The sequence below is a fragment of the Myotis davidii genome, unplaced genomic scaffold (assembly GCF_000327345.1).
Source record: "Myotis davidii unplaced genomic scaffold, ASM32734v1 scaffold292, whole genome shotgun sequence".
Taxonomy (NCBI): Eukaryota; Metazoa; Chordata; class Mammalia; order Chiroptera; family Vespertilionidae; genus Myotis; species Myotis davidii.
The window spans coordinates 551523-566361 of record NW_006285042.1 but is presented as its reverse complement, the minus strand read 5'-3'; the positions used below and the strand labels follow the sequence as shown (position 1 = coordinate 566361).

General features: G+C 45.3%; 1 protein-coding gene across 3 annotated transcripts in view; it reads right to left on the bottom strand.

The window, feature by feature from the left end:
* The window catches only part of ILDR1 (immunoglobulin like domain containing receptor 1), a 32523-nt gene that overhangs the window by 7737 nt on the left and 9947 nt on the right, over window positions 1-14839 (bottom strand). For all 3 annotated transcript variants that reach the window (XM_006755338.2, XM_006755339.2, XM_006755340.2), the window contains exons 2-5: window positions 10859-11029; window positions 9331-9480; window positions 5399-5518; window positions 4981-5127 (exon numbers count right to left, since the gene is read on the bottom strand). In XM_006755338.2, the coding sequence (XP_006755401.1) occupies window positions 4981-5127; window positions 5399-5518; window positions 9331-9480; window positions 10859-11029 (588 nt within the window). The remainder of the gene's footprint in view (window positions 1-4980; window positions 5128-5398; window positions 5519-9330; window positions 9481-10858; window positions 11030-14839) is intronic.

Below are 14839 nucleotides of genomic sequence, written 5' to 3'. Positions count from 1 at the left end.
AGCACACCCAATGCCCTGCCACTTTACATAAGCTAACTAGTCCTCAGAGAATTTTATTTTCTCAGAGAAATCTTCAATGTGGGATCAGATGAGGAAGTTGGGGTCCCAGAGGTTACCTCCCTAGCTCACAGTCCAACAGCGGGTGACTGGCAGAAACAGAGTGTGACCCTGTGTCTGACACCCAAGCCTGTAGTCTTTCTGCCAAACCACCGAGTCCCTAGACTCCTTTATTTCTGTGAAACAAACAAAAAAACCCTTCCCCAGCGGTAACTCCCCACTTTATTTTTCTTCAACTCAGCTCCACAACTTTCAAAACCCACTCTAGACTAGTCTCTGCCTCCAAGGCCCAGGGACATCTAATTCCATTGGGAACAACCCTATATACCACCTACCCCTCTAATTGACTCCTGGCTTCCTCTAAATAGTACCCCTCCCCCTTTTGGCCACTTCCTTCCCCCACGCCCCCAATTCCATAGGAGACAAAGGGAGAGTTAGGCTTACTCCTTGCTCTCCAAATGACTTTTTAAGTTCATGGAACCCCCTGCATAGGTAACTCCCTAGAGATCATTCCAGATCCTCCATGAGCTTTCCCATCAAATGTTTACATTCTCCAGAGATTCATCTACCTGCTCCCTTCTTAGCTGCTACCACCTTTTCCTCAGGGTTCCTCCCTTCCCTGATGCACTGGAACTAATGCACTGCACTAATGAGATGCACTGCACTAATGAGATGCAAATGGGAAACAGCCTCTGAGCTTCTCCCTTGCCATCCTGTCCCTGGAAACAGCCCCATGGGGATATCTATACTATGAGGGTTTTCTGCTGCTCACCTAATGAGGAATCAGACAGGCAATTCTATATAATAAAGAGGTAATATGCAAATTGATCATCACACCATCACACAAGATGGCCTCCACAAGGTGGCTGGCAGGGGAGGGCAGTTGTAGGCAATCAGGCCAGCAGGGGAAAGCAGTTAGGGGTGACCAGACCAGCAGGGGAGGGCAGTTGGGGTGACCAGGCCAGCAGGGGAGGGCAGTTGGGGGCAACCGGGCCGGCAGGAGAGGGCAGTTGGGGACGATTGGGCAGGCAGGGGAGCAGTTAGGCGTCGATCAGGCTGGCAGGGGAGTGGTTAGGGGGTGATCAGGCTGGCAGGCAGGTGAGCGGTTGGGAGCTAGCAGTCCCAGATTGTGAGAGGGATATCCGACTGCTGGTTTAGGCCTGATCCCTGTGGGCCCGGCAGTCGGACATCCCCCAAGGGGTCCCAGACTGGAGAGGGTGCAGGCTGGGCTGAGGGACACCCCCGCCCCCAGTGCACGAATTTCGTGCACCGGGCCTCTAGTAAAATAAGAAACACGGAGAAAGCGGCAAAGCTTCAAAAGTCTCCTAGAAAGTTATCTCTGAAACTCAATGGAGGAAAGTCTGCCCTGGTCACCTTTAATGAACTGGTTAAAAATACAGACTCCTGAATCCCCACAAACCCTCCCTCAGTCTAATGCAAGGCAAGAAAATCTGTGTTTTCAATGAGCTCCTTTATTCTAATGCTGGGAGTCAAATCAGAGTTGACTACTGAGGATCCTCAACAATCTTTCGAGAAATATGATTCTCGGAGATACATTTCCTTAAATATGGGCTTTGAGGGTCAGATGGACTTCAACTGGAATCCCAGCACATACCAGCTGTGTGATTCTGAGTGAGGTTTTAGAGGGGTCTGAGCCAAGTCTCATCTGTGAGATGGGAATAGTATCTATTTCACAAGATTACTGAGGTTAAATGAGAATTCACATGAAGTGCCTACTGTATGATCGTTGACAGATAATGGCTGTCATTGTTTTAATAAATTGTTATAAGTTGCTGCTTTTGCCTTAGATCTCATCAGAGACAAATGTACATACTGGGAAACTACACCACCAAAGGCACGTTCACCTTCCTTTCTGAGGAAAACCTGGGGTACCATCTTTAAGATGTCTCCTTCCTGATAGAAATGGCCCTCAATGACCCTCAACATTTCCCCCTCCTCCAGAGACCTACGCTTCTTGTCCTCTGCAGCCAGCATCATCAGTAGGCATCACTGACTTGCTTGTAACTGCACTCAGTTACCGGTCTGCTGCTCACCTAATGAGGATCTCCAACTGCACTTGCTTGTAACTGCTTACCGTTCCTTACTAATCCCCTCCACTCTTCCAGAACTTGTTCTTTTCCCTCTTTTGACCCATGATCACAGAGTCCTTTCACTTTTTCCCATACTACCAGTCCCCTATGACTTGACTGGCCAGTCATTTCGGTAACATCCTCAGGAACTTTCTAGAATCCCACACTCTTTGAACTCTTACCATCTCAGCTTTAGGGAACCACCAGCACATGCATCCTAGCTCCACACTGCCAGAGCTGACTGCATTGTGAGGCAACTGACCTCAAACAGCCTTCCTCTCAACCTAACTTTCCCTGACTGATATATAGACCTGGCTTCCCTCCTGTAGAGCAGCAGTTTAAACATACCCCAGGTCTCATGCCTTCCCCTCCTCATGAACTTTTAGCCGATGGCATCATCTTTGTTGAGGAAGAGGAACCACCCTGGTCAAGGAATCAAGAGACCTAGTTCTAGTCCCGGCTCTGCCACTAACAAGCTGTGTGTACTTGTGAAAAAGTCTCACCAGGCCTCACATCCCTCACCCATGAGGAGGTGCACGGCATGGAGAAGAGATTTCCACTGTGGCCTGTGGCCTACTGCTGGGTGTGCCCAGAGGTTCTGTGGGGAGGAGGGCTAGTAAACCATCTAGAGGTGAAACTTGTTTCTCCAGTTCTCCCAGAAAAAATAAAGTTCACTTTCAATAGCTTTCACCTTTAAGTTCTACTGTGGGTTCTTTACTGGTACAGAATGAATGATCAAGTTACTAAAATGTGGTGTCATTTTAATTTTTCCCCTCTCTGGTTCTCTAGTAACTCTCACTAGAAGTAGGAGCAGGTTGGGGAGACTGGCTGTGGTCAGAGAAGTTCAAGAACCACTGATATTCTTGAAGCTCTCTGCCATGTCTAGGATTTTTACTTGCTACATATGAGCTCTCCCAGCTTCCTTCCTTATACTTTAATCATTGTCCATATCATAATGACTTCCTCTCTCTCTTCAGAGGTCAGGCTGTCTTTCCTAAAGGCAGTCATTTCATTGTAAGCCTGGTGTCACTCCCATTGGCTCCATCACTCCTCACTGATCATTTTACTTTACTTATTTTCCATAGGCCTTGGTTCTTTGCCTACAAATATGCTTAGGGTTACCTATTCTAAAAACAAGCAAAAAATAGTCATACACACGCATACACACACCCTCCTCTATCCAAAAGCTTTAACAACTTCTGACCCCTCCATATAATCTCCTCTCATCACCAAACTTTGCAGGACAGTCTGCCCTAGTGACTCACTTCGGAACTTACCTCATCGGCTCAAGTTTAGGGACCTTTACTTGTGGCCTGCATTTCTTGACTTTACCAGTTCTTCTAAATGAACTCTTAACCACTTAGGAGGAACTCTTCTCCCTCAGAACCTGTTTATTAGCAGACAGTGGATACATTTATCATTTATGCTGGGTTTCTCCCCAGTCCTGCCTATTTTGAATGTCCCACTGACCTAGGGATGCTAAGAAGACACCTTGTGAGAGGGTTTTTCTCATCTTTTCCTGCATATTAATATGTCAGTGACAGTGACTTCTCCATGGTGTCTCTCCATGGTGGGAAATTCAGGCTCTCGTGAGTCAGATGAACATGGATACAGCAATGTACTACCACTGCTACTCACTATCTGTGTGACTTCTCTGACCTTCAGTCCCCTCATCTGTCAAAAGTGATGATACTGGCCTTCTAGGGTTGTGAAGATTCAATGGGGAAATATGTACAAAGGGCCTACACAGAGCAAATAGCCAATAAAGGTTAGTTCTCTTTTCCTGTAAGACATCAACCTCGGAACACAGGCCTGAAACCAGACTCAGAGCATTGACCTCAACATTGTAGATTAAGTTTTGTTTCCATCTTAAGCAATTCCTTAAAAAAAAATTCCCTTTAAAATGGACCAAAAGGATAAGAGTGGTTATCTCTGGGTGCTTAGTCTTTACATATTCCAAAATTTCTGGAATTTCCTCAGAAATGTAATACTTTACTGATATCACCAGGAATAGGATATATTATTTTAAAACACAAATACCACTTCCATTTAAAGAAGTTGATTCCATTCTAGCTAGTTACTAAGCAAAGATCATTGTAGAATAATTTTTTTTTCTTTTATCTTCACCATGCATTCCGTAGCCAAACTGTTTACGGCATGTCATAATTCTGTTTTGAAAAGTCAAATGTCTGCCCAAAGAAAGCAAGATCTTCTGCTCCCTCTTCCCTACCTTTAACACAGAAATTCTAAAAGTATGGCTCTAGCCCAGGAGCATCACATCACCTGGGAACTTTTGAGAAATGCAAATTCTCAGGCCCACTCCAAACCAATTAAATAAAAAAAAAACTCTGGTGGTGAGGGCTAGCAATTAAGCTTTAACAAGCCCTCGAGGTGATACTGAAGTTTGAGAACCACTGCTCTGACACCTCTTTCCTCAGATCTACCCTTTTCAAGTCATCTCTAAGAATTGGCCTCCTCTCTCACTGCTACATTTAAACAATTCTCTCCAGAGACCTCATGTTAAGCAAGGTCAGTGCTAAGAGCAAATAGTGGAGCACAGGTATACCAGAGCCACGGAGGAAATGCTATCAGTAGGCAGAGCCATTTGAAGAAGGCCATAGGCAGGCTAGAATGAGGACAGGAAAAAAGTCCTCTCACTTGACTCTGTAGCTTGCCCAAGAATCATTTTCTGGGCTGAGGGCAAAGACCCCCGAGCCTGTGATGGGAGAAAGTTGTGGAGGAGAACCTGGAAGAGCCTATGGTTTTGAAGTTGATCTGTTTGGGGCACCAGACTCCAGCAGCAAGCCATCCCACTGCTTGTCCATCCCCTCACCTTCCTCAGGGCAGCAGCAGCGGGTGGGACAGCAGGGGCAGCGGACGTAGCAGCAGCAATATTGGGGACAGCACTGGCACCAGCACACTCCAATTAGCAGGAGCAGGAGGAGGGCTCCCAGAATGATGAAGATCACCGTCAGCCAGTCTGTAGGGGAGAAGCCAAGCAGGGGTCACACTAAATATACAGGGGCAGTTCTAATAGCCTAGAGGTCTAACAAATACCGCTCTCAACCTACAGATTAAGGTTGAACAATATAATGAAAAAAAAAAAAAAGGTTAGCTTTGGTAAGAGAACTTGAGGTTGGCAATCCAAAAATAACAACCTGGCCTTGCTTGTTTCTGCTTTTTTTTTTTTTTCCTGTATGAAAAAAGTGTCATGGTGGGGCAGATAAATAAAAAGTTCTCACAGTACTTACGCAGGACAATGAGTTTCACCTCCTTATCTGGGTCACCTGATGTGTCCCCTGGAGCCTCAATCGCGCAGTAATACACTCCATGGTCCCACCACATCACTTCATTAATCACAAGATCTGCTCCTGCAAGAAAGGAAAAAGCATGTGCACTGATTGAAAGAGAGGGAAATGCTTTCTGACCTATCGTAGATTCAAGACCCTAGCATTGTCCTTCTACATCTTAAGTGGGCCCCTCATAGTTCAGAGAAAGGCCTCAATTCCTTTTATTGAGGCCCTCCTCTTTCTCCAAACAGTATAATGGAGGTAGAACTGACCAATCATTGAGCCCTATGAGGTATTTTGAAAGGGTTTTGTATATATCACCTCATTTAATTCCCACCACAACTCTCCAAGTGGGTGAGGTAGAGATTACCACTTGTCTCCCAGTGTCTATTCTCCCTTTCACTCAGAGTCATAGAAGTTTTGGTCATGTATGAGGCCATCCAGAATAAAGTCAGTATTTCTCATTCTCTCTTACAGACAGACATGGACATATGACTCAGGGCAATAGAGTGTAAGCAGAAGTGTTACATCATAACTCAAGAACTTTCTTAAAAACAGTCTGGGGACACCTTTACCCTCTTGTCTTCATTTCTTCTTCTTTTTTTTTAATCCTTACTTGAAGATATGTGTGGTATTTTTTTCGCAATGATTGTAGAGAAAGAGAGAGTAATGGAGAAGGAGAGAGAGAGAAACATTGATTGGTTGCCTCACATATGCACTTTGACTGAGGATTGAACCCACAACCTGACCAGAAACTGAACTCGTGACCCTTTGGTGCATGGGACAATGCTCTAAACACTGATCCACACTGGCCAGGGTTTTTCTTTATTTCTTCTTCTACTCTGTTATCTGGAAAGCAAATATGATGGTTGCCATTTTGGATTATGAGGACGATGATGATATTCTTGATGGGTTAGAAGGAGCTTGGGGACATGAGGACTTAATGAAAGAGAGCCATTACTACCCTAGTTCCATCGACTTTCAAATTTATATAAGAAATAAACTTTATTGTTTAAGTCACTAATCCTTGGGGCTTTTGCATATTCAAACCATAATCCTGATACGTGGGTACCATTATTAGCTGCATTTCAGATGAAGAAACCAAGAGGCTTAGCAGGCCTTAGCCTTTTCCAGGAGGCTAAGAAACCGGCTTCACAACAGAGAGCTAATGCTTAGCAGAGGTAGGTTCAAACCCTGTCTCTCTGCTTCACTATTGGTGCTCTTAACCACCAAGTTCTAATATCCTCTCCAAACTAGGTAGACAATGCTATAGCCTGGATCACTTGCCAGCTGTGAACAGATATCTCTGGATCTTAAAGGAATAGGTTATGAGATAAACCTGAATAGGCAAAGATGAAATGCCATTGTTTTAAGAGTAAATGTTACTAAAAAAATATAATAATTTCAGTTATCAGGAACACCAAGCACTGTGCTCCCCCACTAAGATAGATGAATGGGATGTTCAAGATTAGCAAATGCAACACAGGCTCACTAAGACCTTTTGTGGGTGTTAGACACTGTGTGGACGATTTCAAGAGGAAATGCGGGAGTTCCGAAGAGGAATAAGACCCATCTCTGGTGCTCGCTTCGGCAGCACATATACTAATATTGAAACGATACAGAGAAGATTAGCATGGCCCCTGTGCAAGGATGACACGCAAATTCGTGAAGCGTTCCATATTTAAAAAACAAACAAAAACAAAACAAAAAACCATCTCTGTCCTAAAAGGGCTTAAAGTCTAGTCGGAGCATCAGGGTAGCCTCCAAGACTCCATTATTTTAGCCACAGTAAGTGCCAGAGGACATCTTCCAATTCTTAAAGACCTTACTTTACAGATTTGCTCCTGCTTAGTTGACAGTCATATCTGCAATTCTTTCTTTAAAAAAAATTCAAGTTGGCATACAATATTGTAATAATTTCAGGTGTATGACATAGTCATTCAACATTTATATACATATGAAATGATCACCACAATAAGTCTAGAAATGATCTGTATATCTGCAATTCTTTCTTATATGTTTGTCAAGAAATATTTATTGAGGAAATGAAACAAAAATGTAAGGTCACCCACTACTGGAGCTGACTTTGACTGGTTTCCTTCTCCTTCTACGTCAATCCCTATGATTGTTTCCTACTCATGATTTTCCAAACCTACTACCTTTCCTAGAAACAAGCTTACCACAGACTTGGAAGAATGGTGAAAATGCTTTGGGGGAAATTCCCCCTCAGAGGTTACTGTGTATTATAAATCTTCCCCACTTTTTATTAGAGACATAAAGATTATTTTAGGGATGTCAGAGTAATGAGGGCATTCAAGTATGTTAGCATTTTAAATGATTCAAGAACTATTTTGACAGGTTCATCACAAATGATGCAGACATGAGCAGAAAAGTATCAGAAAACAAGGCTCCAGATGTCACAAGCTTGAAGGTAGAAATAAAACCAAAGGGAAATGCCACTTTCCCATGAGAGTAAGAAAGAGCAGAGTCTGACCCAATGTGGCTGGTTGGGAATGGAGGTAGCAGACCGCACTGCTCAAAATTAGGGAAAAAAGAGAGAAAAGCAGGGACTATCACCTTTGGGGACTTTCGTTTGACCTTCAGAAACTGTAAAGGAGACTTGTTAATGAAAGAGACTTATTAGAGCTAATTCTGCGGGCTCTGGAGAAAGTGGAACCACCCTGAATCTTCGAGAATGCCCCTAAAGACGGGAAAAGGACAGTTGTGCCCTAAAGCCGGGAACACGGCTTGGGGGAATCAGAGGTTGAATGTCAAAGGATCAAACATAAGTTTTACAGCCAAAGTATTAGAAACAAAGTTGGAAGCAATTGTTAAACTGGCTCCCTTTAAATGCTCTACCTTTAAATGGTCAAAGAATATTAACTGATTTCTTCACGTTGTTGCTATGGGAATTCTGAGTGGCCTGCTGGGTGTATTTCCCCCACCTTTTTTTTCTTTTTAACCAGCAAATGTTTACTTAACACAGTACACAAAGCTCATTGAAACAGGCTCTGAATTTTGTGCCAATAACCCATCACACCAATCCTGGATTATAAGATAGGAATGTGGAGTGCTAACCTCTCCATCCCAACGTATGCTGAGTGATCATAACTAAAGTTCACTGCACACTTTCTGTGGCTAGGTGTTCATACATATCATCTCCCTTGATCCTGACAACTCCCCAGGTACTGTGGCAAGTTTCACTTTATAGAAATTGAGGCTAAAAAAGTTGCAGGGACTTGCCCAGGTTCACACGCCCTATAAGTGAACTCACACCTGAGTCTAATCACCGCAAAGGATACGCTTTAAGCCTGACTCTCACATATCACATTTGATATTCACTTCAGTGCGGGGAGACAGAGCCCATTATGCCCATCTTGCAGATAAGGCAACGGGACCTAGAGAACATAGCTGCCACGGTCACTAAGCCAACACATGGGAGTAATGGGACCTCAGCCCAGTGTTTTGGATTCTAAGCCCAATGTTCTTTTCTGTACCACTGAAGGGTGCTGGTCTGAAGGTGGGCATCTCCTTGGAAGGCTCTATTTCCTTAGATGGGTACAACAGGCACGGCCAGAGGGAAACCCAGGAGCCTGGGGTTCCAGCAGGCCCTGAGGGCGATTCATGGAAGGGTCAAAGGAGCCTGGTCCACACCTCAGCCCTGAATCTCAGGGACACAGAGGAAACCATCCACTCCTACACCGTTAGCCAAAGCGCATCCAGAGACCAGCTTCCAGGGAAGTGACTTCCAGTGTCGTGGCACATTCTGTACCAGCATAGCTGGCATTTTACTCAAACAAGGACAGGGAGCAAGTAGATCATCAGGCAGCAGAGAAAAAGGGAAATCCCCCACAATGACTCAGCCTGGTGTCTGCACCTCTGCACCCACTCACGGTTCTGGATGGTGATCTTGCGCTGCCGGTAATCCGCCCCCAGCACAGGCTCATTCTGCCCCCGCCTCTGGGCCACGATGCGGACCTCCCGCTGGCTGTCGTTGCAGTCATTGGAAGGGTCCTGGCCCAGGGATAAAGCTGCCTGGTATGCTGTGGAGAGAGGACACGCCTAAGTCACACAGCCACGGGGAATTCCCAGGAAGAGAGATGCCCTCACTATGAACCTCTGTGTCCCCGGGGCATCTTGTTCGCATGAAGATTCTGATTCTGTGGGTCTGGGGTGAGCAGCAGAGATTCTGCTTTTCTAATGGGCTCCCAAGTGAAACCAATGAACCACACTTCGAGCCCGAGACTCAAGCATCCCCCCCAATAGGCCATCAAGTCCTGGATGCATCCACTGACTCCCACCCCAACTTCCCGTGTCTCATTTTCAGTGGCCCCAGACTCTGCTCCCTTATAATACACCTGCCCTTACAATACAAAGTTTGAAAGCTGTTAAATCTGCTGGGGCAAATGCCCACTATCCTAATCTCCCCTACTTCCCCACTTAACCCAGGCATTTTAAGAGTCCCCCCCCCCCCCCCCCCCCCCCCCCCCCCCCCCCCCCCCCCCCCCGCCATGAAACTACACCTAAATTTAGAGAGAGAGAGGGGTCTCTGGGGACAGCATCAGTCTCCATGGGTGGCTCAGAAAGGTTTGGGGGTTCATATTGACATTCGTAGGACTCAAAGAGATAAAGCTGATGCCTCACCCTCCTTTCATCTTAGGGAGCTCATCTGCTTCCTTCCAACCGGGTGTCTGCTTCTGTTCCCAAAATTTCTACAAGGTTAATTATCCCAGGTTAATTATCCCATTTAAAGGGAGCCAGTGGGTATCTGGGTTCCTTCGTTCCTGGAGAGAGGCAGAGGTGGGCAGCTAGGAAGAGCTTTGATTCCAGACAGCGGAACCAATTGTTACTTAGAGGTCAGATTTGGCTAAACATAGGGGAATTGTGCATCTCAGAGATGTCAAACAACAAATGCACTCCCTGGGGGCAGTGAGCTCCGTATCACTGTTTAGTCAGCAGGGGAGTGACTGTCCACCAGGAAGGCTGGCTGTAGAATCGAACCTGGCAGTGGGCACAAGTTCACAAATGACCCTTCCTCGTGCATCCCGGGGGTGCAGGAGTTTTCTTGTCAGCATTCTACGACGAGGGTGATGAGAGGCAAATCTGCATCCTCATCTTAGCGTGCTGGCACAGACTAGGATGCAGAATTTGCTCTGCCTTTTTCTTAATGTCTGGGCTGCTTTATATCTTTTTAGAACAAGGTGGGACACACATTTTAAAATAAATAAAATAGCATGTGACCTTCAATTAGTTACTCTATCTACTTGGGCTCAGTTTACTATAAAATGAGGGGGCTGGATTAAGTGATCTCTGTGGCTTTTCACTTATGGGGATTTGTGATCCTAAGTCATCCCTACCTACACCCTAATGGCAACACTTCACAAAGGGGCCCTGGCAGAGCCAGAGACAGAGGACACTCACACGCAGAGTAGTAGTCAAAGATGGGGTCCTTGCAGAAGGACTTGAAGCGCCACGTCACTACCACGTCCTGGAGCTGGGCAGAGGTGGTGTAGTCACATTTGAGGACGACAGAGGCAAACAGGGTGACATAGCGCTCTGTGTGCTGGACGGTCACCAACAAGGACAGACACCCTGCAGCCAAGAGCAGGAGACAATGCTGAAGGGAGACCAGATCTCTGGGAGGTGACCTACTTCAGCTGGTGGGAAATAAAAGCAATGCAAATGAACCACCACACTGCCTGACTGGCTGGGAGCTCACAGGTGGAGTCTGAGTTCTTACTTGGCCTGGGAAAAATGTGGGGTGGATACTGCACAGACAAAAGGGAAGATGGCGAAGAAAAAGATCAAGGAGCTCGTGGTCCATCAATAGTGATAACACATACAACAATAATAAAGAATTATATTAAAACAAGCCCACATTTGTACTGGAGTGAACTTGCTAATATATATTTTCTTCAAATCATTTTCTCTTCATTTCCCTAAGGATAAATTTCAACCTCTACAAGGCCTCTAAGGCTGGTCACATCTGTCTTCAGCCTTTCTCTCCTGCCTCATCTCCCTTCATGCCCTACCTTATACTCAGAGCTTCGGCCATGGTAGGATTGCCGTCTTCAGCAGGTCTTCCTACATGTGGATCTCTCAGCAGCAGCACTCTTCCGTATCACTGGCTTCATTCCACTCCCTTCACTAGACTAATTAGTATTTATTCCTTAGGTCTTCAGCTGCACCCTCACCTCCTCCAGAAGCCTTCCCTGACTACAAATCTGGGAGAGGGGCCTCCCCCTGTTTGCCCCAAGTGCCTCATCTTACCATAGGAGTACTTTTTCACACTTCGTAGTGATGGCCTGTTTACTGTAGGCCCTGAGAAGGATGATTGGTTTTGTCTCTAACTCACTGTTGAAACATAAGTGCCTCATATTGTGCCTGTCAACTCCTTGGCAACCAACAAATGTTTGTTGAATAAATGACCAAAAATACATTAACCAGTGGTCAGGTCAACATAAGCATCGAGCAAATGAAACAAAAATCAGACTGCCAAAGTTTATCAAGAAAGACTTGAAGGAATTAAACACTTTTTTTTTTTAATTTAAGAAAACTCCCTCCTCTTACTTTTCCAATACACAGACAGCAGGTCTGCCTTGATGAGGAACCAGGTGGCACAGATATGTCAGGTGGGACTCTGGCAGTGAGAGGGCCACACATAATTGATATCTTGTAATGTTTCTATATCAATATGGGTTCTAGGCCGGGTTATAGGGCATCTTCTAATAGGAGGGTTAGTGTAGAGCAGGAGTACTCAAACTTGAGCATACACTGCCCAGAAGACTTGTGACAGCCCAGACTGATGTCAGCAGTTTCTGATTCAGTAAGACTTGGGTGGGGCCCAGGACTTACATTTCTAATAAATTCCCAGGAGACACTGATGCTACTGCTCTGGACATCATACTTTGAGAAACACTAGATTTTAAAACAGCAACCACCTAGGTTTTGGACTCAGATATGATGTTATTCAAATCACTTTACTATATACTTAGACATTGGACAAGTTATTTATTCTCACTCAGTTTGTGCTTCCTCAACTATAAGTGGAGATTACATATAATAGTACTACCTTTATCAGGTCCTTGCAAGAATTCAAAGAGATAATCCACATCGGGTGCTTGGCACAGTGCCTGGCACACACACTGCCATGTTAGTGTCAGTGTATAAGTCTCCCTCTTTCAAACTGGAGTTCTCAGGTATAATTGCCTTTATTTTGACTGAGTTACTCCCACAAACAAAACAAACATAGACACCCATTACAGAGCAGCTGGGTGGGCCTATCTCAGTGGCCAAAGCCAATGGTTCTGGGTCGCACCTCACCTTCTGGACACAGCCCACAAAAGATAGTCTGTTGAGGCTTATAATGGGCACCCACACCTGCTTTTCTCATATCCACGGAGAAGCAAGAGAATGCTGCTCGGAACAGGCTCTGGCCCCCAGATAAGGCCTGAGTCATCTCCCGAGTTGGGCTGTAAATAAGGATGTGCCCTGACAGCTGAGCTGCAGAGAGGGTCTGCAGAAGTATGGGGGAGACCTCTGGGTGGGGAAACCTTCATGAAGGAAGAGATTTACGGGAGACTCTGACTCAGATAGGATAAAGATGACACATGAGAAAGAGAGGGCAGAGAAACTCACCATGGATGATGAGCACGGCCCTTAGCAGGAAGGGGCAGTTACTTGGGGAACCTGGAGGGAACCAACTAGCTGGCATCTCTGGCTTTATGGGAGGGAGAGGGGATAAATAAGGTGGTGCTGGTGTGGTGACCAGGAGGTGGGGAGACGGAGTGAAGTCTATATCACACTCCAATGTCTAGTTAATGGATAATCCCTGAAGGCTTTTCTGAAGAAGAGTAATAGGGTGACAGTGGTGTTTTCAGGAAGATAGATGACTTCCTTATTCAGCTGTGAATGGAAAAAGAACATCATTTTGAAAACAAACCTTCTGTAGTTTGGGGGGAAAGAGCTGCTGTCTACCAGCTGTAGGATTCCTGGAAATCAATACAATCAACAGAAGAGCCAGTGACCAGCATCTCATGCCTAACATGAATTCTATCATAAGCTGCTGTTTTATTTTTGTTTCTCAAACTTCACCTTGTTTTGTTGTTTTTTTGTTTTTGTTTTTCCCAGAACTGACCTGAAATAGATTTTGGAGCTTTTGCCCAACAACATAGCCTAATGAGTAGAAGGAACTGCAGTAAGAGTCCAACAATGAATTTATTAACACGAGCTCCTTTTGTACAGTAGCACACATGGATTGGAATAGGGAGAAGACACTGATCTGCAGTCTACACATGACCCTAGGTTTGCATAGCACTTTCAGATATTTTCTTTCACACACTAAATATGACCTCTGGGAAGAGATGAGCTGGGCCCACGTCATACACAGCAAATCTGAAATTGGAAAACGTGACTTGTCTATGGTCATTCATTCTCTAAGAGAATATGATTTAAGATTCTTCCCCTGAGCAGCTCTTGCCATTCTGCCTGGCCATAAATAAAAGGACGTGTTTGGTATTCATTAGCTTGCAAAGAACTAAACCATGGGGGCAGGCTACATGAGCAATAATTAATATACACTTAACAACTGTCACTCTGATAGTGTAATTAATAACTTACATGTTCTTTATTTTGCTGAATAGTGATTCAACGTAAATAGCAGTTTATGGAAAGGACTCTGCTCCACATTATTTGTATAGAGGCAGGACATTTGCAGGGGAGGGAGGGCCGGCTTGCTGGGACTCAGAGGAGGGAGTTTGGTGGGGCCAGAAGTTGCTCTGCAGTAGCTTTGCAGATTGCTGAATCTGACACTCTGAGTCAGGAGAACAGGGACAAGGGGAGCGCCTTCATTATCAAATCCTCATTCAGGTACCCTTCCATGAATGCCCTTATTATGGGCAAAACACACCTGGGGTCAGAGAACTCACCTTTACCAACGTCAGCACTCGCTGTGCTGCCTTTTATCCTCTCTTCAATTTCATCCCTTATGTGAATATTGAGCCGTAAAATATTCCAGGTTCCCAGATATGTTGACCACATTGAGCTCACTCACAGTCCCTCTGAGGGTTTGCCAGCCCCATAGCATCCTGCACAGCTCTCAGAATACCGCCCCACCCCCCGCTTGTCCCCACAAGCCTCACATGGAAAGCAGGGAAGGGTCCCAAGGTAAATGAGCAACAAGCAAACCCCCTCTTCCTTCTTCTCAGTTGTTTCTCTACATCTACTGTATGCTGGGCCATATACATATATTGTCTCTAATCCTCACAAACACCCTAGGGTGTGATCATCCCGGCTCATCTTCACGGGCAAAAGTTCAGACAATAACCCAAGCCCTCTCAGCTTCAGGATTTGAATTCGGGGCTTGCTTACAACAAAAGCCAATCTTTGTATTTTTATTTTAAC